The sequence below is a fragment of the Periophthalmus magnuspinnatus genome, chromosome 10 (assembly GCF_009829125.3).
Source record: "Periophthalmus magnuspinnatus isolate fPerMag1 chromosome 10, fPerMag1.2.pri, whole genome shotgun sequence".
Lineage (NCBI taxonomy): Eukaryota > Metazoa > Chordata > Actinopteri > Gobiiformes > Gobiidae > Periophthalmus > Periophthalmus magnuspinnatus.
The window spans coordinates 16,322,391-16,344,400 of NC_047135.1; the positions used below are offsets into that span (position 1 = coordinate 16,322,391).

General features: G+C 46.2%; 1 protein-coding gene across 1 annotated transcript in view; it reads right to left on the minus strand.

The window, feature by feature from the left end:
- Positions 1–699: 699 nt before the first annotated feature.
- The window catches only part of LOC117377304 (arf-GAP with SH3 domain, ANK repeat and PH domain-containing protein 1), a 38,092-nt gene continuing 16,781 nt past the window's right edge, over positions 700–22,010 (minus strand). Inside the window, exons 19-28 of the mRNA XM_055224676.1 lie at positions 7,636–7,751; positions 7,240–7,307; positions 5,805–5,894; positions 5,540–5,705; positions 5,331–5,468; positions 4,066–4,117; positions 3,957–3,991; positions 1,809–1,948; positions 1,500–1,700; positions 700–1,034 (exon numbers count right to left, since the gene is read on the minus strand). Of these exons, the coding sequence (XP_055080651.1) occupies positions 963–1,034; positions 1,500–1,700; positions 1,809–1,948; positions 3,957–3,991; positions 4,066–4,117; positions 5,331–5,468; positions 5,540–5,705; positions 5,805–5,894; positions 7,240–7,307; positions 7,636–7,751 (1,078 nt within the window). The 3' untranslated portion in view covers positions 700–962. The remainder of the gene's footprint in view (positions 1,035–1,499; positions 1,701–1,808; positions 1,949–3,956; positions 3,992–4,065; positions 4,118–5,330; positions 5,469–5,539; positions 5,706–5,804; positions 5,895–7,239; positions 7,308–7,635; positions 7,752–22,010) is intronic.

Here is a 22,010-nt window from a genome sequence, read left to right on the forward strand (position 1 = left end):
TTCAAACTACACTTTGAGGGGTACTTCGAAGGGCACCTTCAAAAGGTGCATTTGGCGAATTGGGACACGGCCTCACTCTGCACGCACACCCTCTACACTGACACTCCACATTCAACCTCCACGCTCGTAATCCACACATACCCTTTTCTCTCCACACTCACCCTGCACACTCCACACTCATCCTCCACCCTTTACACTTACTCTCCACTCTCACCGTGCACCTTAACCCTCCATCCTCCCTCTAAACCCTCACACTCCACACTCTCTCCACATGCACCGTCTATACTCACCCAGATCAGGTGCCTACATGCTCCACTCTCGCACACAACTCTCTCTTTTCTCTCTCCATTTTTTATGTATTTACTTTTGTGTTAAATGCTCTTTCAAGGTCCCTGATTTTATCATTTTTTATCCTATTTTATTTCACTTATTGCTATTCATAATTTAGCTACTGCATCTCACATCAGAACTATCCCATATCCCACATCAATGATCTGTTCATGTCATCTGTCCATTTTGCATGTGATGTTTGTTCATGTCCAAGTAGTTTTTATCGTTGGGTGTTTCTCTACAATGTTGCTTGTCTTTGTAAATTTGTTTAATGAAAAGCTCAGCTCTGGGGCCTCTGGTCTGAGATACTGACAAGAGAAAGAAGAGGAGAGAAGTTTATTTACTGTAAACACACACAATAGACAATCGGGTAAACCAAAAACAAACAAACAGAGGAATAATTACATGAATGAATGAATGAATAAATAAATAAATAAATAAATAAATAAAGCAAAATTTTGGTCCAAACTGCACAGATAAGACCACATGTTCTGCAGCGTAGAATCTGATTGGTCCAAATGCGGCATTCCCTCCAAAGTCCATCAGACCCTGCTCTGTGATCAGTGATCTTAGTCTAGGTTGGTCTTGATCCCGGTATCCCTGGTCACTGGTCCCTGGTCTCTGGTCTGGTCTCAGTTGAGTTCTTGGACAAATGAAGAAGGGAACAGACCTCTCTGCTCTGGACCGTCCTCCACATGTCCCACCTGGAACAGAAAAAGTAGTAGTGACCTAGAGTAGAAGCAGTAGCAGTAGTTAAGGCACACTTTATTGTCCTTGTAGGGAAATTTGTCCTCTGCCTTTGACCATCCTTCAGTGCCACTGGGGCATTTCCTTAGGAGCAGTGGAACCATCTCCAGATCTTGAGCTAGTCTTGGTCAGGACTTCCTTAGCTAGACGATTTGACCTTTTACCTGTGCAAGGTTTAGGTTGATGTGGGAAAGTGGAGTGCCCGGAGGAAACCCACACAGACATAGGGAGAACATGCAAACTCCACATAGACACAGGGAGAACATGCAAACACCACAAAGACACAGGGAGAACATGCAAACTCCACACAGACACACTCAGAACCTTCTTGCTGTGAAGCGTGAATGGTAGCCACGGTAGCTGAGCTGAGTAGTAGTAGTAGTAGTAACATTAGTAGCAGTAGTAGTAGACTGAGTACTCACCCACCAGTCTGGGTCCGGTCTCTCGTGCACCACTAGGACTTGTCCCTCTCTGAAGCTCAGCTCATCTTCATGATCAGCATCACAGTCATACATCGCCACAACACGCTCCGTCCCCGCGGCAACGAGAGGAGGGGTCACCACAGCAGTGCTGCCTCCAGCCCCACCATCTTTTGCTCTGACCCCACCTCTCCCTCCTCCCACCTGAAGACCAACAAACAGATGAAAGCCTAAACCAGAACTAAACCAGGACTAAACCAGGATTAAACAAGGACTAAACAAGGACTACAATAGGACTACACCAGGACTGACCAATGATGTACGGGGCCTGGGCTGGGGGACAGGCCCTCGGCTGTCACTCTCAAGACTCTGAGACCTCTGATTGGTTGGAATTCTGTCAGAGTTAATCTGATTGGATGCATGAGAAACATCACTATCAGCGCGTCGGACTCCTGTGGAGACAAGACCAAAGACTTAAAGCAGGACTAAACTAGGACTAAACCAGGTCTAACTCAGGACTAAACCAGGTCCAATCCAGGAATAAAACAGGTCTAAACCAGGATTTAACCAGGATTTAACCAGGATTAAACCAGGTCTGAACCAGGTCTAAAACAGGACTAACCCAGCACTAAAATAAGACTTAAACCTGGAATAAAAAAAAATTAAAACTGGACTAAACCTAGACTTCAACCAGAACTAAATAGGATTAAAACAGGTCTAGACCAGGACTGAACTAGGACTAAACCAGGACTAATACAGGACTAAAACAGGACTAAACCAGGCCTATGTAGTTATACTACTTGAACTTGTCCCAAAAACTATGATTTCTCATGTCACTATTAAGTAATTTCACTGGTGAGACAACATCCTGCCCCACTAACTGAGCCAGAGTTTTGAAGATTTTCAACACAGGGAAAACTTTCCTGAGTTTACAACTCATACAAAAGGGTTAGAATAAACAGGACCTTTTGCTCCCATCTTTGTGACCCTTAAAGCAGAGTTATCTCTAAGAACCAAGCTGAAGTAACACAGATTAAGTTTTGTAAAATCATCATCCCTCATGGCAGGACCCTAAGCCACAGGGATCACCTGGGTCTTCTACCTTGTGAAACAAAGAAACGGAGGACAGAACTGATTTCATTTATAAAGATGCTTTTTTTTTTTTTTTACATAACGTCTGGTTTCATGCATCATATGTACATTTTGAAACTGCATTGTTTTACTCATTATGGAAACATTGATTAATGTCATATTAGATCAAGTGATATGATTACAGTTGTTATATTTGCTGAATTCAGTTACCAAAGTGATATCACAGTGATACTACCCAAACTTGTCTCAAAAACTATGATTTCTCATATCACTAATAATTAATTTTGCTGATGAGGTGATGCCCTGCCCTGCTAACAAGCGGGACGCCTGGAGATCATCAACACAGGAAAACCATGTTCCCATGTTTCGAACCCCTACAAATGGATTAGAATAAACAAGACCTTTTGCTCCTATCTTTATGACCCTCAAAACTGAGTTATCCCCAAGGACCAAGCTTATGACACTGATTAACTTTTCTAAAATCATCAACTCTCAGAGCAGGACCCCAGCTTCAAAGGACCCTGAGCCACAAGAATCGGGGGTCATCTGGGTCTTCTGCCTTGAGAAGGAAGAGAGGACAGAACATTGATTTCATTCACAAAGATGCTAGTTTCATGTATCATATGTAAATCTGTGATTTAAATGTGATGATCATTTACAGCCATTCACATTGTGAACCTGCATTATGCAAATCTCATATTATGTTGTACTGATGTAAATGTCTCATATATGTCTCTTATTATGTTTTACTGATGATGGAAACATTGATTCATGTCATATTATATCATTGTAATATGATTAAAACCAGAATTCAATGTAAAGTTAGGCTACTCTATGTAAGACACACCTACAAAATCTTCAAAGGGAACAACTTCCAAGACCACTGAGATAAAAAGTTAGTGACATACTAACTCACTGACTGGCTGGCTTTCATCAAAATTCTCACAGATTGCCTGGGTGCTCTGTCAAGATGCACAACTCCCACTGGTCCAGTCTTCACCTCTGACTCCCTAACAGACTGAGCAAACGGAGACCAGCTAAAGACTGCACCTGCTGCAATAATGCTCAACAGTGCTACAACCCTGCACTGCGGTCAGAGGAGCCGCCAGGAGACTCTCTTGAACAGAGAGCTGCTAGATTTTTGACCATTAAACCGCACAGAAGAATCCCGGTCTTGATTTTTTTCCCTGTATCGAGAATTCCACCTTCAGAGAGATGAGAGAGATAGTAGGTATTTTGTTGAACTTAAGAAATTCTGGTGACACACTTATTCAAATCAAAATCAAAACATTAGATACTACACTTATCTCATAAATTATCCTCAAGAGGATTAAATCAGGACTAAACCAGAACTAGACCAGGACTTGCCTCTGTTGTGGCGGTCGGCGTTGGCAGAAGTCAGTCTGAAAACAGAAGCAGGTCATAATAAACAGAAAATGAATTGTTGTAAAATAATACAAATAAAACACTGACTCACTGCAAGTGTGAAGAAGAGGGACCGCATGGGGTACGGGGCTGGACTCTGGAATCTGGACACAGACCAAAACCAGGTTTAGTCTTATGAGTGTGTCAACAGTTATGTATAATAGTACGGGGACTAAACTTTGCATCATAGGGACCAGCCTCTTATGGGACAAACATCGGGTCCATGACGTAAATCCTTTATTATTAGGTCAACAACACGGTTGAAAGTTCAGATTGGTTCAGGGTTTAAGTTATGGTCAGAGTTTAGGCTAAGGTTAGGGTTTGATTAAGGGCAGGGTTAAGGTTAAATTAAGGTTAAGGGTTTAGGTTAAAGTTAGGGTTTAGGTTAAGGGTTTGTTAAGGTTAGGGTTTAAATTAAGGTTAGGATTTAGTATAAGGTTAAGCTTTAAGCTTTAGGTTAAGGTTAGTGCCGCTAGAGGTGAAATTCTTGGACCGGCGCAAGACGGACGAAAGCGAAAGCATTTGCCAAGAATGTTTTCATTAATCAAGAACGAAAGTCTGAGGTTCGAAGACGATCAGATACCATCGTAGTTCCGACCATAAACGATGCCAACTAGCGATCCGGCGTTAGGCCTTAGGTCTGAGCAGTGCAGTGTAGTAATGTAACGTCCATGATGAGTCGGCTCTTTTGAACGATTTTGAATGCATATGGATTATGAATTTTTACGTTGAAGAACGCTGAACCACAGAAGCTGAGCAAATGACACAAGTGAGAGCTTTGTGCACAAAACTCACATTCGGCATCAGTGTTTTGCATTGTAGTGTAATGTTTTATTAGAGTATGCATTGCTCTAAGAATAAACACAGTTCCACTTTCAGTTTGACTAATTTGAAAGAACTCTAAGCCTTGACCATTTCTCTCTGATTAGTTTGTTATTAAAATGTCTCTTTGACACAGACCACTCCAAAAAATTTGAATTCGATAAACGATCTGAAAGGCCCATCACTAGTGTAGTGACACATTTGTGCAGCAGAGGGGAATGACAGCTCAGGACCAAACAGCAGGAAACAGAACAATATCTGACTGTTTTTCTCATAATTTTATGATGTTATACTTGTTCTGACACATCTTAAAATCATACAAAAGCTATTCAGGAAATTAATTCCTGTCCTGTAGATGGGACTTTTTTTTAATATTGATACCTACTCAAAAGGATATCTAGTTTTAATATTAGTTTCACTATCGATTAGTATCTGATTTTTCATACTTTTGACAACCCTAACAGTGATACGTTTTGGCAGTGATGTGGTTCTTACCATGTTTGTTGGACTCGGAGCAGGTCCTTTTGCGTCTCACGGCCACAGGGGGTGGAGTCAGAGAGCACTTCCTGTTTCCTGTCTGCATGAGGAAGCTTTCTGTCTCCTCTTCCTCGTCTCTACCCCCAGCGGGAGGGGCTGCACACACTCACACATGATTGGACGAAGGAGGAGAACATTTATATAAAAAACTGAAACATGTTACTGACCTTTGACCCGGGGTGGCAAGGGTGGGGCTGGGGAGGTGGCACCTGCAGGCATTGCCAGTCTTCGGCCAATCGCCAGAGAGGAGGGTGGGGCAAAGAGCGAAGCAGACGAGGTAATTGGACGAGAGGAGAAAGAGAACAAGGAACGCTCGTTTTTCACTGGAAAACTCTGAAATAAAGAAAGCAAAAAACAGTATTAGTAGCAGTAGAAGCAGCAGTAGTAGCTGTAATAACAGCAGTAGTAGTAGTAGTAGTACTTGTGCAGTACCTCTGGCTCTTCATCACTGTCATACAGGTCGGTGTTCAGTCTCCACTCATACTCCACGTGACGCAGACGCTCCCCGTGAACCTCACTGAGCTGCAGAGACACATGAGACCAAGACCTGAGCCTGGTACTGTCATGAGGCATGTATCTCTGCTCCTGTTCTGCCTCCCTATGTGCTCTCCCCCCTCCCTCACCTGCCTGAACCTGGAGCTGGGCGGAACTCTCGGCTCCTCCCGCGCGCACCTGTGTCCCATCAGGGTAATCATCACCACCTGCCGTGGATAAGAGGAGCAGGGAGAAGACACTCAGTGCCAGATCGTCCGTGTGTCAACGTGATGCTCCAGCTTAGTTTTTGCAATTTTGTTACCTGTCTGCCTGTTACTCATTGGATTTTTGCCACCTTCCAGATTCCTACTCTCGCTTGTTCCTGCATCTGCGCTCCAGCTCCGGTACAGTCCACACCTCTGCCTTGCCTCCTGTCCCGTCTTGGTCTCCGGCTTGCTTCCCATCTCCTGCCCTGTCTCCCGCTCTCTGGATTACTCCTGCTGGGTCTTCCCTGGCCCCGTTCCTGGTTCCGTCGTGCTCCGGCCCTGGCTGTCTCCGTGCCCGCTGTGGACATCCCTGCTTGGCTTGCCCTGGTCTCGTCCTGATCCCGTCCTCGTTCTGGTCCTGGTTTCCCGTCCCTGCTCTTCACTACTCCTGCCTGGTCTGCCTCCCGCTCCCTGGTCCCCGTGTGTGTTAAATGAACTATTAAAGACTGAATTTCACCATTTTGTAAATAAACACTGTAAATCTGCCCTGAGTCTGCACGTCTTTGATCCTCCCAACCCCACCCGTTATGACAGGTACTGGTCAGGAGTACCTCTCTCATGCCCGAACCTTAGACTATACATATATCTATCCTGGAAACTGCCATGTTCCAAACATGAAGTGAACATGGGCACGATTCAGTTCTATCGGCTTTGGCTCCATGTCACTTTTTAATGAATTACCATGGCCCCTCTCTCTATAACTGCTGCTGTCAGGCTCATCATACTGTCCTTAAAGTATTGGCTTTAATCCACTCTACATCATCCTGTTTTTTATTTAACTATTTATCCCCTAAATCATGATATGAACATTAATATCAGACCAATCAGCGTTAGTGACAGGTTTGATTGACAGCACTGCTAAGCCCCTCCCTGTTGGTTTGGCAGGGGGCAGGCGCTTGACTTCAGCAGCCTCACTCCTCTGATTAGCTCTTTGGTTGCTATGATACTATATGGAGCTGGGCTCCAGATTAGCCACTATAACTGCTCGCCTTAAAGAGCTTCATTTAAAGCCAAATGCTGTGGGTCACATCACACTCCTTCAGTCCACTGACATATACCTGCTGTGGTCTTGCTCCAGACCCTGTCATGGCCCTGGTCTGGAGTACCTGTATCTGAGCAGGACTCACCAGCGCTTCACAGTGGCTGTACTTCAGTCTGCGGCACACGTCGAGAGGTGTCTCTCCGAAGTCGTTCTCTAACAATAAAGAAGACTCTTTTAGTTTCCTCCTGCCTCTGTGTGTCTATGTAGTATCAGCTCTGGCCCAGAGCAGGTTCAGTATTAGTCATATTTGCAGTAGTAGTAGTAGTAGTAGTAGTAGTAGTAGTAGTAGTATTCACTAATAATACCATTATCTTAGGCACAGCAGTAGTATTAATATTATTCACAGTAGTGGTATTTGTAGTACTCACTGATGTTACCATTAGCAAGTATTTGCAGTAATAGTAGTAGAAGCAGCAGTAGTAGTAGCAGTAGTAGTACTAGTAATAGGAGTATTAGTAGCAGCAGTATTTGCAGTACTAACTCATGTTAGCGTTAGCTCGAGCTCGTAGCAGCAGTTTGACACAGTCACTCTTGTCGTGTAAACAGCTGTAGTGAAGAGCTGTGTTCCCGCACGACGTCTGTGCATCCACATTAGAACTAGAACATACAAAATATAATGTGTTATCATACACACACACATATGTACTGTATAAGCAGGTCCACACTGGAACTATAACACACCAAATATAATAACTCTTATTATACGCACATATTATATTCATATTAGACATATAATTTTGAATACAGTCATCCAAATGGCATGAGATTTGTTAAGGTGGAGGCTTTCCGTATATTGTTATATGTTATATGTTTAAACTTTCTACTTCTGTATGTCAGTAAAATGATCAAGTTTGTACCTTTAAGCGCATAAAATATGCACAGCATTTGGACATCCAGGAAAATGTTTGTTCGCTACTCACCTCATTCTTTTCAAACCCTTCTGCTCCAGCTTTTGGTATAAAATATTTTCAGAATTTGATTTCAACAATTTAAAGGCAATTTCTTACCATAAAAAGACAAAATGTTATGTTGACAAAAACACAATTTTTTTCCAATATGATAAATGCAAAGCAGATCATTCTGTGCTGTTAAAATTACAACCTGGGACAGGTCAATCATTGGCACTGAAGGGGATGTCAAGTAACAAAGCTTTTTAGATGCATTATATAATTCATATATCATATCAAAACATAATAATTAATATATCCTTTGAATATTGTCATGTAACCACCATTTTTATACTGAATGCATATATTCTTTGAATGTTGTATCCTTTTGAAGGTTGTTTAACAAGCACTATTTTATACTAAAGTTTGAGCATGGGTTTGATATACTAACACTGAAACTATTCATTAAAATTGTATCCTTTTGAGGTATGCCTAACAAGCACTATATTCTAACACTGAAACTATTTACTCATTATAACAGTCCTACTTTAAAGGCAACATTGTGAGATGTGAATTGTGGGAGACAGTGGGTGCTTTCCACAGACTCCCTGACCGAGATAAGGCTGCCGGAGTAGATACAAGGCCGGAAAAACAGACCGTTGCGGCTCGGAGAGGTGAATGAGGCCGGAAGGAGGGATTCAAGGCGTCTACCTTCTCAACAATATTTGCATATTCATGTTGCATGTTACATTTTTGTCTTTGGGGCCAGGGAAAGGCAGACAGACCGCCTGCTGCACATACGAGGGATAGATCATTTGACCCCTGGTACTGTATTAGATTGTAACTGTCAGGGGAATAAACTTTTGAGATTTGAATTGACCGAATCCACTCGTCATTTTGATAGAACACGCCTAACAGATTGGTGACCCCGACGTGATCAAATTAACGCCGTAACCAGGGAGGCAACTGCGCGAGGGGAGTAGGACTCCGCGTGCCTCCACTTGGACAGGACTTCTCTCCAAGAGCGGCCGCCAACTCTGAAAGGTGAGAAGAAGGCCTGGTGTGAGAATGAACCGAATATCTGCTATTGGACATGTCACGGTTCCTGCTCTGCTCTCCCCGTGTCCTCGTCTTCCCCCCTCCCTCACCTGTCTGTCTCCGGAGCTGGGCGGAATCCGGACTCCTCCCACGCGCACCTGCTCCCCATCAGCGCAATCAACGCCACCTGCCGTGGATAAGAGGGGTTCGGACGAGTCACTCGGCGCCGGAACGTCCGCGTGTTTCACGTGATTATACTTTTGGCTTTGTACTTTTGATTTATGCTCGTCCTCTGTGTCTCACTGGAATCCCTTTGTCCTGCTCCAGATCTCCGTCCCAGAACCTGCTCCGGACTACCCCAGCACCCGCACCTCCGCCCTGGTACGTCTTGTATCCTCACTGCCGCGCACCGTGTCCCTCTACGCTCACGGACCTGCACCCACGCTCCCCAGCTACGTTGGACCTGTGAACTCTGATCTATCTGAACACTTCTATGAACTTTGTTTTTTGATGGACATTTATTGTAGCTCCATTTGATCCATGAACTCTGATCTCTATGAACTTTGATTTCTATGAACATTTATTGTAGCCACGTTGGCTCTACGAACATTTATTGAGATTAAAGACATTATAAAACTTTGTGAGTTTCGCTACTCTGGTCCTTACGCCCCGCTGATTACGACAGAACGTTCCGGCCAGAAATGGACCAGGCGGACTCAAGACCAGAGACCACGCTCAGAACCAGTCCCTGGCGCAGCAGGTGTCCCAAATCAGCAATCAGGTCACCACGCTGCTCACGCACCTCTCCCCCGCTACTGCCGCCGCGGGACCCGCTGCTCCGCTCTACTCTCCGGAATCCAGGAGCACCGATCCGGAGCCGTTTGCGGGGCAGCCAGACCTCTGTCGGGGGTTTCTTTTCCAATGCCGCTCCGTGTTCCAGCAGCGCCCGGCCCGTTTTCCCACCGATGCATCCAAGACGCGTTACGTATGTGGGCTGCTCCGGGGCAGGGCGCTCCAGTGGGCGGAGGCTAGGTTCTCTAACTCCGCGTTGGATACCACGGACTTCGAGGCTTTTATTAATGAGTTCAAGCTCGTTTTTAGTCACCCCCACTATCGTGCGGACGCCGCCTCCCGCTTACTCGCCATCACTCAGGGCTCCAGGACGGTGCCGGATTACACCGTGGAGTTTTGGACACTCGCCGCGGAGGTGGACTGGTCCGACAGCGCGCTTAAAGCGGTTTTTGCCAAGGGGCTCCGTGACACACTTAAGGACGAGTTGGCCTCACGGGACGAGCCCTCGGACCTCAAGGCGTTGGTCACGCTAGCCAACCGCATCGACAACCGTCTGCGGGAGCGTCGGCGGCAGGCTCGACACTCTCCCGTGCGGTCCACGGTCCGCTCCCCGTCGCCGACTGCGGAGGAGCCCATGCAGATCGGGAGGGCGCGTCTCACGGCCGAGGAGCGCATACGACGCCGTGCGGCGGGGGAGTGCTTCTACTGTGGGCAGAAAGGACATTTCGTCGCCTCCTGTCCAGCCCGGCCAAAAGAGAGAGCCCACCAGTAGCCCTGGGAGTACTGGTGGGTCAGTCACAGATCCCAGCGAACTGTAATAGACTGCAGCTCCCGGCCACCCTCTGTCTCCGTTCTAGGACTCTGCCTGTCCAGGCCTTGGTGGACTCCGGGGCCGAGGAGGATTTTATCGACCGCCACTTGGCGGAGCAGTGGGGCATCAGCCTGGAGCCTCTGAATCACCCCCTCACTGCTCGCGCCCTCAATGGTTCGCTGTTAGCACGAGTAACTCACGTCACGGAACCTGTTACTCTGCTGTTATCCGGGAACCACCACGAGTCCCGCAGATTCTATGTCATCGCCACCCCTTCCTCGCCGGTGGTGCTGGGCTACCCCTGGCTTCGGGCCCACAACCCGGTCGTCGACTGGGTCCGGGGCAAGATCGCGGGGTGGAGTTCCGACTGCCATGCTGGGTGTCTGCGGTCCGCCCGGTCTCCGGCGGAGGGGGCCTCCCCACTGAGCGGTCCCGTTCCCAAGGCCCCGGACCTGTCAGTGGTCCCGGAGGAATACCATGACCTGCAGGAGGTCTTCAACAAGGACCGGGCCCTCTCCCTGCCTCCGCACCGCCCCTACGATTGCGCTATTGACCTGTTGCCTGGGGCCCCCTTACCTGCGAGCCGCCTCTACAATCTGTCCCAGCCCGAGAGAGAGACTATGGAACGGTATATCCGGGACTCCGTGGCCGCAGGTATTATCCGCCCGTCCTCCTCTCCCATGGGGGCGGGGTTCTTTTTTGTGGCCAAGAAGGACAAGACTCTTCGCCCTTGTATAGACTATAGAGGTCTTAATGAGATAACTATTAAGAATAAATACCCTCTGCCCCTCATTGACTCGGCGTTTACCCCTCTCCACGGTGCCACTATATTTTCTAAGTTGGACTTATGTAATGCTTATCATTTGGTGCGGGTGAGGGAGGGGGATGAATGGAAAACGGCCTTTAAGACTCCTATTGGACATTTTGAATACTTAGTTATGCCCTTTGGACTCACTAATGCCCCAGCTGTGTTTCAGGCCCTTATTAACGATGTTCTCCGTGATTTTCTGAACCAATTTGTGTTTGTTTATTTGGATGACATTCTGATTTTTTCCAGGTCCCTGCAGGAGCACAGACAACATGTCCGCCAAGTGCTCCAGCGCCTGTTAGAGAATAGACTTTTTGTTAAAGCGGAAAAGTGCGAGTTTCATGCCGATCAGGTTAGCTTTCTGGGGTTCATTATAGGGCGGGGCCAGGTGAAGGCGGATCCGGAGAAGGTCAAGGCCGTTAGGGACTGGCCAGTCCCTACTAATCGGAAGCAGCTCCAGAGGTTTATTGGGTTCGCCAACTTTTACAGGAGGTTTATTAGAGATTTTAGCAGAGTTATTGCCCCTCTCACGAGACTCACATCCCCTGCTCAGACGTTCACCTGGTCTCGGGAGGCCCAGGTCGCCTTTGATAGACTTAAGACTATGTTCACTTCTGCTCCCATTTTGCATCAACCTGACCCCTCTCGACAATTTATAGTGGAGGTGGATGCCTCCGACACAGGTGTCGGGGCGGTCCTCTCCCAGAGGTTCGACCCCCACGACCGACTGTTCCCCTGCGCCTTCTTCTCCCGGCGGCTGTCCCCAGCGGAGGTGAACTACGATGTGGGGGATCGCGAGCTGCTCGCCGTCAAGCTGGCTCTGGAGGAGTGGCGGCACTGGCTGGAGGGGGCAGAACTACCATTTCTGGTATGGACAGACCACAAGAACCTCTCATATATTCAGTCTGCCAAACGCCTTAACTCTCGCCAGGCTCGCTGGTCCTTGTTTTTTAGCCGCTTTAACTTTGTTCTTACTTACCGGCCGGGGACTCGTAATGTGAAGCCGGATGCCCTCTCCCGCCAGTTCGCTCAGGAGGAGACCAGTGCTGCTCCGGAGACCATCCTCCCCTCGTCCCGTGTGGTTGCCGCTCTCCGCTGGGAGATTGAGGACTTGGTACGGGAGGCCCAGCGTGATGACCCAGCTCCAGGTAACGCGCCCCCCGGCACACTATTTGTCCCTGACTCTGTTCGCTCTCAGGTATTGCAGTGGACTCACGGATCCCGATTTGCTTGCCACCCCGGAGCCTCCCGCACCCTGTCGTTACTCAAACGACACTTCTGGTGGCCCACCATGGACAAAGACACTAGGGCCTATGTCTCTGCGTGCGAAGTGTGTGCCCGGGGGAAGTCGTCTCACTCCCCGCCGTCGGGATTGCTGCACCCACTCCCGGTTCCGAGGCGACCATGGTCCCATGTAGCCGTGGATTTCGTGACGGGCTTACCTCCGTCCCAGGGTAACACAGTCATTTTAACCATTGTTGACCGCTTTTCCAAGGCAGCCCACTTCGTCGCCCTGTCCAAGCTTCCTACTGCTAAGGAGACGGCTGATCAGCTCACTAATCATGTGTTCCGCCTGCACGGCATCCCTACTGACATTGTTTCCGACCGGGGACCCCAGTTTACCTCCCAGGTCTGGCGCGCCTTCTGCGAGGGGTTGGGGGCCTCGGTGAGCCTCACCTCGGGATTCCATCCGGAGTCAAACGGACAGACCGAACGCACCAACCAGGACCTGGAGAGGGCTCTTAGATGCGTGGTCTCCGCCAATCCGGCCGCTTGGAGCACCTATCTCCCGTGGATAGAGTACTCCCACAACTCCCTGGTGAGCTCAGCAACTGGAGTCTCCCCATTCCAGGCCTCGTTGGGGTACCAACCTCCACTCTTCCCTTCCGAGGAGAGGGATCTGGCGGTGCCTTCCGTCCACCACCACCTGCAGCGCTGTCGTCGGGCCTGGCGGAGGACTCGGGCGGCGCTCCTCAAGGCGGGGGCCCGCACTAAGATGATGGCTGACCGCCGGCGCATTCCAGCTCCCAACTATGCACCCGGGCAGTCGGTTTGGTTGTCCTCAAGGAATATTCCGCTCAAGACGGACTCACGCAAGCTTTCCCCCCGATTCTTTGGTCCGTTCAAGATTGACAGGGTCATCAATGACTCTGCGGTACGACTACAACTTCCCCCCTCGCTCCGCATTCATCCCACGTTCCATGTCTCACAGATCAAGCCGGTCCGCACCAGCGACCTTTGCCCTCCTTCCGGCCCCCCTCCTCCCGCCCTACTTGTCGATGGTCACCCAGCCTTCTCCGTCCGGCGGCTCATCGATGTCCGCCGGAGGGGTAGAGGGCTCCAGTACCTAGTCGACTGGGAGGGCTACGGACCTGAGGAGCGTTCATGGGTGCCCAGGGCCCGCATCTTGGACCCGAATCTGGTGAGGGACTTCCACCGCGCCCACCCGGATAAACCTGGGGGTCCACCGGGAGGTGTCCCTTAGGGGGGGGGTACTGTCACGGTTCCTGCTCTGCTCTCCCCGTGTCCTCGTCTTCCCCCCTCCCTCACCTGTCTGTCTCCGGAGCTGGGCGGAATCCGGACTCCTCCCACGCGCACCTGCTCCCCATCAGCGCAATCAACGCCACCTGCCGTGGATAAGAGGGGTTCGGACGAGTCACTCGGCGCCGGAACGTCCGCGTGTTTCACGTGATTATACTTTTGGCTTTGTACTTTTGATTTATGCTCGTCCTCTGTGTCTCACTCGAATCCCTTTGTCCTGCTCCAGATCTCCGTCCCAGAACCTGCTCCGGACTACCCCAGCACCCGCACCTCCGCCCTGGTACGTCTTGTATCCTCACTGCCGCGCACCGTGTCCCTCTACGCTCACGGACCTGCACCCACGCTCCCCAGCTACGTTGGACCTGTGAACTCTGATCTATCTGAACACTTCTATGAACTTTGTTTTTTGATGAACATTTATTGTAGCTCCATTTGATCCATGAACTCTGATCTCTATGAACTTTGATTTCTATGAACATTTATTGTAGCCACGTTGGCTCTACGAACATTTATTGAGATTAAAGACATTATAAAACTTTGTGAGTTTCGCTACTCTGGTCCTTACGCCCCGCTGATTACGACAGGACATATCAAAATTGAGGAGAGAAGTACTGCCCAGTGGAGTTGCACATGTATTAAAGGTGCTAATATCTTAACAAGAGAGGTCCAGTCAAGGTGAGCATATTTTTAAAGGCACTAATATCATAATAAGAGCAGACCCGGGGTCATATGATGTGGTGAACTTTGGTGGTGTTGTGATGTAGGTTTTGATTTGACAAGAGGATGTGTTAGATCTTATGAGTTGTTCAAATTGGTGAACTTGGTGTGTTTTAGATTGTTATGCAATGGAGAGTTTTGCCCTGCCTGGTGTAATCTTTGAGACTTAGGTATTTCTAGGTAGCAACCTGAAAGTGTTTATGTGCTTATGTGCTAATATTGTAGGTGTTTAAATTAGACCCAGAGAGTTGAATATTTTAGGTAGGCGGCCCGGTGTGGTACGCTGAATATTTAAGGTAGGCCACCCGGCGTGGTGAGCTGAATATTTAAGGTAGGCCACCCGGCGTGGTGAGCTGAATATTTTAGGTAGGCGGCCCGGCGTGGTACGCTGAAAATTTAAGGTAGGCCACCCGGCATGGTGAGCTGAATATTTAAGGTAGGCCACCCGGCGTGGTGAGCTGAATATTTTAGGTAGACTACCCGGCGTGGTGAGCTGAATATTTAAGGTAGGCCACCCGGCGTGGTGAGCTGAATATTTAAGGTAGGCCATCCGGCGTGGTGAGCTGAATATTTTAGGTAGGCGGCCCGGCGTGGTACACTGAAAGTGTGTATGTGTTTATGTGTTAATAAGAAGTTATACCCGGCGAGGTGTAAACTTTAAGGTAGGTGGCCCGGCGTGGTACGCTGAAATTGTTTATGAGTTAGAGTCCCTAGTCAAAAGGTCAATGGCCGTATAGCAGGTTAAAGTCCTGATAGTGAAGCAGGTTAGAGTTCTGCTGACGGGGTTAGAGTCCCTAGTCAAAAGGTCAATGGCCGTATATCAGGTTAAAGTCCTGATAGTGAAGCAGGTTAGAGTCCTGCTGACGGGGTTAGAGTCCCTAGTCAAAAGGTCAATGGCCGTATTCAGGTTAAAGTCCTGATAGTGAAGCAGGTTAGAGTCCTGCTGACGGGGTTAGAGTCCCTAGTCAAAAGGTCAACGGCCTATATCAGGTTAAAGTCCTGATAGTGAAGCAGGTTAGAGTCCTGCTGATGGGGATAGAGTCCCTGGTCAAAAGGTTAACGGCTGCGTTCAGGTTAGAGTCCTGTGACCAAGCGTCGACTGCCCGGCGTGGTGAGCTGAAAGTGTTTGAGTCAATGTGATAAGAGAAATTATGCCTGGAGACATATAGTCTTTTGAGAACCCAGTAAATTGTGCCACTCCCCGACAAGGTGAGCTGATTGCGTTTAAGATTTTTTGTGTTGTTAAGTGATTTATACCAGGCAGGTGCAACAGTCTGAGATAGAGTTTTTGTGTAATTGTGTAGGTCTTGTGTCACCGAGTTGAAATATAACAATACACCATAGACGGAGAGTGTGCACTCTGACTAGACATTTGGACCATGGGGGCTTGGAGCCCTGGCCCTGGGACCCACTCAGCTGAGCAATATTTGGATAAACTGGCAGGGACAGAACTTCTTCTTTTGGGGTCACTGTGGGTGGCTTGGGTCTCTGACTTCTCATTTTTAGCCTTTACCACATGGAGTATTGGCTGGAGCAGAGACTGCATAGGCTGCATTTGGGGGTGGAGAAAATAAAGGTGAAAGCCTGGGGTCTAGGAGTGTCGGGTCTTTAAAACTGAAATCACACATATCCCGCCAGAACCCCCACCCCGCACAGACGTCTTAGCCTCTGTGTTGGGTGGACAAGGTCAGATCTGGTGGGACCTCTGTGTGGTGAAAGGTTTGGATCCATACATTACGTTTATACTAACATTTTCATTCCCAATAGTCCAAATTACAGGTGTGTAAATCAGACTTAGAGATGGACAGAATTGCAGTGCTGGGGCAAAACAGACAATGTAAAAACATAATTTTGCTGCTACTATGTCAAAAGAAACATGGACTGATGAACTTTTATTAGACATACTAAATTGACAGGAAAGTATTTCAGAAGTGACAGGAAAGTTTTGTAAAGTAATGGGAAAGTTCTTAAACTGAGCAAGACAGTGGTTAAAGAGTGGGATAGAGAGAGTTTTTTAAAGGGTGCAAACGAGTGGGTGAGAGAGTTGCAGATTGGAGGCTGGTTAGGACAAGATATTATTATACTAAAATATTGTTGTACTATTAGATTATATCATAATATAATTCAGTCTAAAATATGAGAGATTTGTGTAATAACTATCAGTGCTGCTTGTGACTCCATTAAAGCTGCAGTTCAGCAAATTTGTAACTATCTCTATCGAGCTACAGAACGAAATGTGGACACATAACACACAAACACGCATAGTTATAAAATACAATCTAAACCCATATTCAAAAATGTCAAACAAAATTGTACCGATGATAAATGATGAATAAATACACTTTATCCCATATTGGTGCCTCTGTGAGCGGTTTAAAATGAAAGCAATTTACCAAATAATGATCCCAGCAATATAATTAAACTTGAGTTTAACCACACCTACATGATACAAGACCAATGGTTAAAGTGCCACAGTTGATGATGTTTTGTACAATGCAAAGAAAGAGCAGTATGTTTTAAACTCATCTGACAGTAAAGATTTATTTTAGCATTCAAATAAACATTAGAAGATTTTTGTTTAATTAGATCATGCTAAAATTTAAGTGAACAATTCAAACCATGTCTTTATAATTATTGAAAATTCCTCACTTTAACTTTAGGATATTGTAATATAGATACAGATTTCTTATGCAAACTGTTTACACATTTTTTGAGGTGAAAATGAACAACTTGTCCATGCAAGTTGGAATAGACTTTGAATAGATTTTAGTTTTGACTGAAGTGGATTTGGGATGGGTCTTTGGCCTGTTGTGTCTGGGTGGGCGTGGTCTGAGTGCAGTGACTCTCTGGGTGCATCGCTCCAGCTCTGAACTGAAAGGTCACATGACCTGGACTGGCTCTGCTCTGCTGTTGTCTAAAGACTGTCTAAACATGGCTGCTGCGTCACTGAGAAACATGAACTGAACTAAAACCAAAGAAAGTCCTGCTGGCTCTGAAACTCATCTGTGGACTGGGCTCCTCCACTACTGGTCACATGACAAATGAATGAACTGAATCAAAAGCTTCAAGTGCTCTGCTGCTCTTCTAAAGGCCCCATAAAACTGTCTCTGCTGCTGCGTTTGGGCTGTGTTTGTCTGGGCACTCCTGACTGGAGCCTGTTCTTGGATCCACACAGTCAAAGATTTTGTTTTTAACCTAATTTCAAAATTTAGCAGTGTATTCATTTATTTTAAACATTTTTGCTCCATTCCTGAAAACAACCATTTACCAATATAACATTACTTAAGCTGTTTCTTTTCATTGTACATCAGTGCTGTTGCACTGGGGCTTCTACATAATGCATATGCAACTCATTTGAAATTACATTTAGAATGGCCACAGTTAACAAAATTAGAAACCAAAGTTTTTAAACAGTATAATTTCCAATGTGAAAAAATATGTAGCTTTATTATGTATGAAATCTGAGACTGCTGGGGTCTGAAAGGCTTTAAATTGTTTGGTGTAAATGTTTAGTTCATATACTATGATACTTTATATTAGATAAAAATGTTAATGCTACTGAATGTGTTTGAAATTTGAATTTTAAACTGAATTATATTATCAGAACATAAAACAGTGGCTTTTTAAGGCTTGTAAAACAATTCTTGAGCTAATAACAACAACTAAATAGGGTAGTCACAATAAAGCCATTTCAATACATCTGACGAAAAAAAAAACAAACAGTTCAGCAGTATGAATGCAATAAGATAAGAATAAGATAATTAAACACTAGAAAAATTTGGAGGAAAAAAAAGAGAAGGAAGTCCCGCTTCAAATCCTAATCAAAACCCGGTATTAAATAATGTTTAATATTCACAAATAGAATAAATTATTGCTATGAATGGTTTGAATTATATGAATGTTGCTCAGATAAAATAAAGTTGTTAAAAGGGGGGAGGTTGCAGCTCATATAACATAGGGCTAAACTGGACAAGGAGGTTGCAGTTAGTATAATATAGAGCTAAACTGGACAACATAACAAAGGACAATTATGGTTTAGGCAGTAATTATGGCATCTAATACACACTGATGCCTCTCAAGAGATATTGAAGGGATTTATCACCAGCACTGCACACACACAAAAAAAAAAAACACCAAAAAAAACAAAAACTAAACATTCAGTAGAGCTGATAGACACTGGCAGGTTATTGACTGTGTACGAGCTCAATATCTGGACAGGCACAGATATGACAAATATGTACCAAATATGTAACCAACAGGACAAATAAGTGTCACAATAGACCACCTGACAACTGGCAGACTGTTACATATGACTATATTTTATAGAGGGGGGCCTCATCACTTGAGCAAATGGGGAAACAAAACATGAACTTTACCAGAATGACATGGCTGGATGCTTTGCCATTAGCGCTGATGGCAATGTGATCCACAGCCAGCATTCTTGATTTCTCTTTACATGAGATCTTAATTAGGAAAAGGATGGACACTCCTCTTCAACCTGAAACAAGTGTCCTTAAAAATCTTCAAATTCATAAGATCTTGATTACAAAGCACTGACTAACTTAACTCTATAGTTCTCTCCCAACAGGTCCAGCAACCTGAAACAAGTGTCCTTAAAAATCTTCAAATTCATAAGATCCTGGTTACAAAGCACTGACTAACTTAACTCTCCAGAGTCTCTGAGAACCCCCTGGTGACTGGTAATGGTAAACTAACCTAAACTGAATAAAAAACAGCTTAGAATGTATCTGGCCTGAAGCCTATCCTGTGAACCGCGAGGATGCTCTTCTGTGATCAAGGTCATGATTAATCATTATATTCCTACTCATGGCTTTCCAGCTCTGATTAGGTCTGATAATGGTACACATTTCCACAACCATGCTCTTCAAAAGGTTGAAAAAATGCTAGGTCTGTGTCATAAATTTGGTTCTGTGTATCATCCTCAAAGTCAAGGACGGGCTGAACGCATGAACTGAACTCTAAAAGACAAATTGGCTAAGATCTGTTTCGCTTTAGGGCTTAATTGGCTCCAGGCCCTACCCCTGGCCCTTCGGGCAGTGAGATAGACTATTAACAAAGTTACTGGTTTCTCTCCTTATGACTTGCTCACTGGACGTTTGATGCCAGGGGCTACATTGGTATCACAGGAAGAGGTGCCCCTTTCAAATCTCCAGCACAAGCCATACTGGAATCAATTGCGGCATCTGTTATCTAGTTTTTCTTCCCAGGTGTCGGAACGGCTGGAGGTGTCCACCAAGGAGGCTGCTCTGCCTCCACCCTCTGAGGTCTATCTGAAAGTTCTGTCTCGTAAGTGGTCTGAACCATTCTGGACTGGCCCATACAGAGTAAATGCTCGCACCGACAGGGCGGTTCAGTTGCACGGCAAAGGACATAAGTGGTTTCATCTAACACAGACCAGATCTGTGGATTCTTGAACTTTTGGTGTTTGTTTGTTTGCTTTCTTTTTACATATTTCCATAGGTGTATTTTGTTTGCTCCGGTGACGTTCGACGGTTTTAAACTCCATGTGTGGCGTTAGGCTTTGGTCTTTCCTCCCTGTACATGGTTTGGTAATACGTCCTGGCAGAAGGTTAAGCACACACACACACACACACACACACTCACCCCCCCCCCCCCTTCCCCCCAAAAAGGGGGAAATGGGGAATTGTAGTGATATTGATTGTGGGTGTGCTGGTCGCCTTCGCCATCCTTCTCTGGGAAGCAGTCCAGAAACATGTACAAACCAATCTGGAAAAGATTCTCCTAAAACGTGACCCACGGTCAATCTCAGAATGTGATAAGTATGTCAAAATGACCATACAGGACACCAAGGGGTCATCCAGTACATTCCAATTTGATTTATGTTCCATTTATTGCAAGATTCCAAATGCCCTGTAAAAAATGGGTTGTCCCCCCAGTGTTAACTATACAAAGTGACCAACTTTACAGATTGTATTGTGCACTCATCGGCCAGACCGACTCTGAAGACCCACCCTGCGCCAATTCACCTAGACGATCGTCATGGGTATGATTGTATATTGAACCTATTTGACAGTAATAACACTAAATGAAATATGAAATATGTATTGACTTGTCCAAATTATACCCTCTCCAGAAAAAGCCTGTGCAGCCCCCGATGTTCATTCCAGTATGAGCTAATCATATCTGTTTCAATTCTACTAAAGGCGATCATGAATCTTTGCAGTGGGGAGAGCTTCCAGAAGACTGGTGTGGACACGTGGTGCAGCTGCCAAATCCAGTGCCCTACACCAGGATACGGGGAGATCTTTATTGGCTGTATGGTGCGGCTAATTATGCCCATCACCGTCTGGGGACACCTTAACAAGACTCTACCCCACCCCCGGAGGGCTAAACGTTCAGTAATGTCAAAACTCCTGAACCACAACAACTCCACTTATATTGACACTATTGGTATTCCTAGAGCGGTCCCGGATGAATATAAATTAGCGGACCAAATAGCGGCCGGGTTTGAAAATATACCTCTAATTGCTGCAATTTTCCCAATCACACCAAATAAAAATGTGGACCGCATCAATTATATTTACTATAATTTGCTTAGGCTTAGTAACCTCACTAGGGACGCAGTAGAAGGTTTGGCCGATCAGCTTCACCCTACATCCTTGGTAGCCTTTCAAAACAGAATGGCCCTAGACATGCTCCTCGCAGAGAAAGGTGGGGTATGTCACATTTTTCATGATCAGTGTTGTACCTTTATTCCTAATAACACAGCTCCGGATGGGTCAGTGACCAAGGCTCTAGAAGGCCTGCGCATGTTGTCTAGAGAGATGCACGATGCAGCTGGAGTGGACAACCTGGTGAATACGTGGCTAAATAATGTATTGGGTAAATGGAAAGGTCTGGTTGTCTCATTGGTTACTTCATTGGTCGCCGTACTTGATACATTTGCACTGGTGGGATGTTGTTGTGTGCCTTGCATTTGTGCCCTGTGTCTCAAGGTCATTAGCACTGCAGTTCGTCCGGACCAGAGGGGACAGTATCCTTTGTTGAGTATGGAGGATGACGGAGGGGACCAGGTGCCACATGACTTGCTCTGGGATGTGACCTCTTAGAAGAGGTCAAAAGGGGGAAATGAAGGGGATGTCAAGTAATAAAGCTTTTTAGATGCATTATATAATTCATATATCATATCAAAACATAATAATTAATATATCCTTTGAATATTGTCATGTAACCACCATTTTTATACTGAATGCATATATCCTTTGAATGTTGTATCCTTT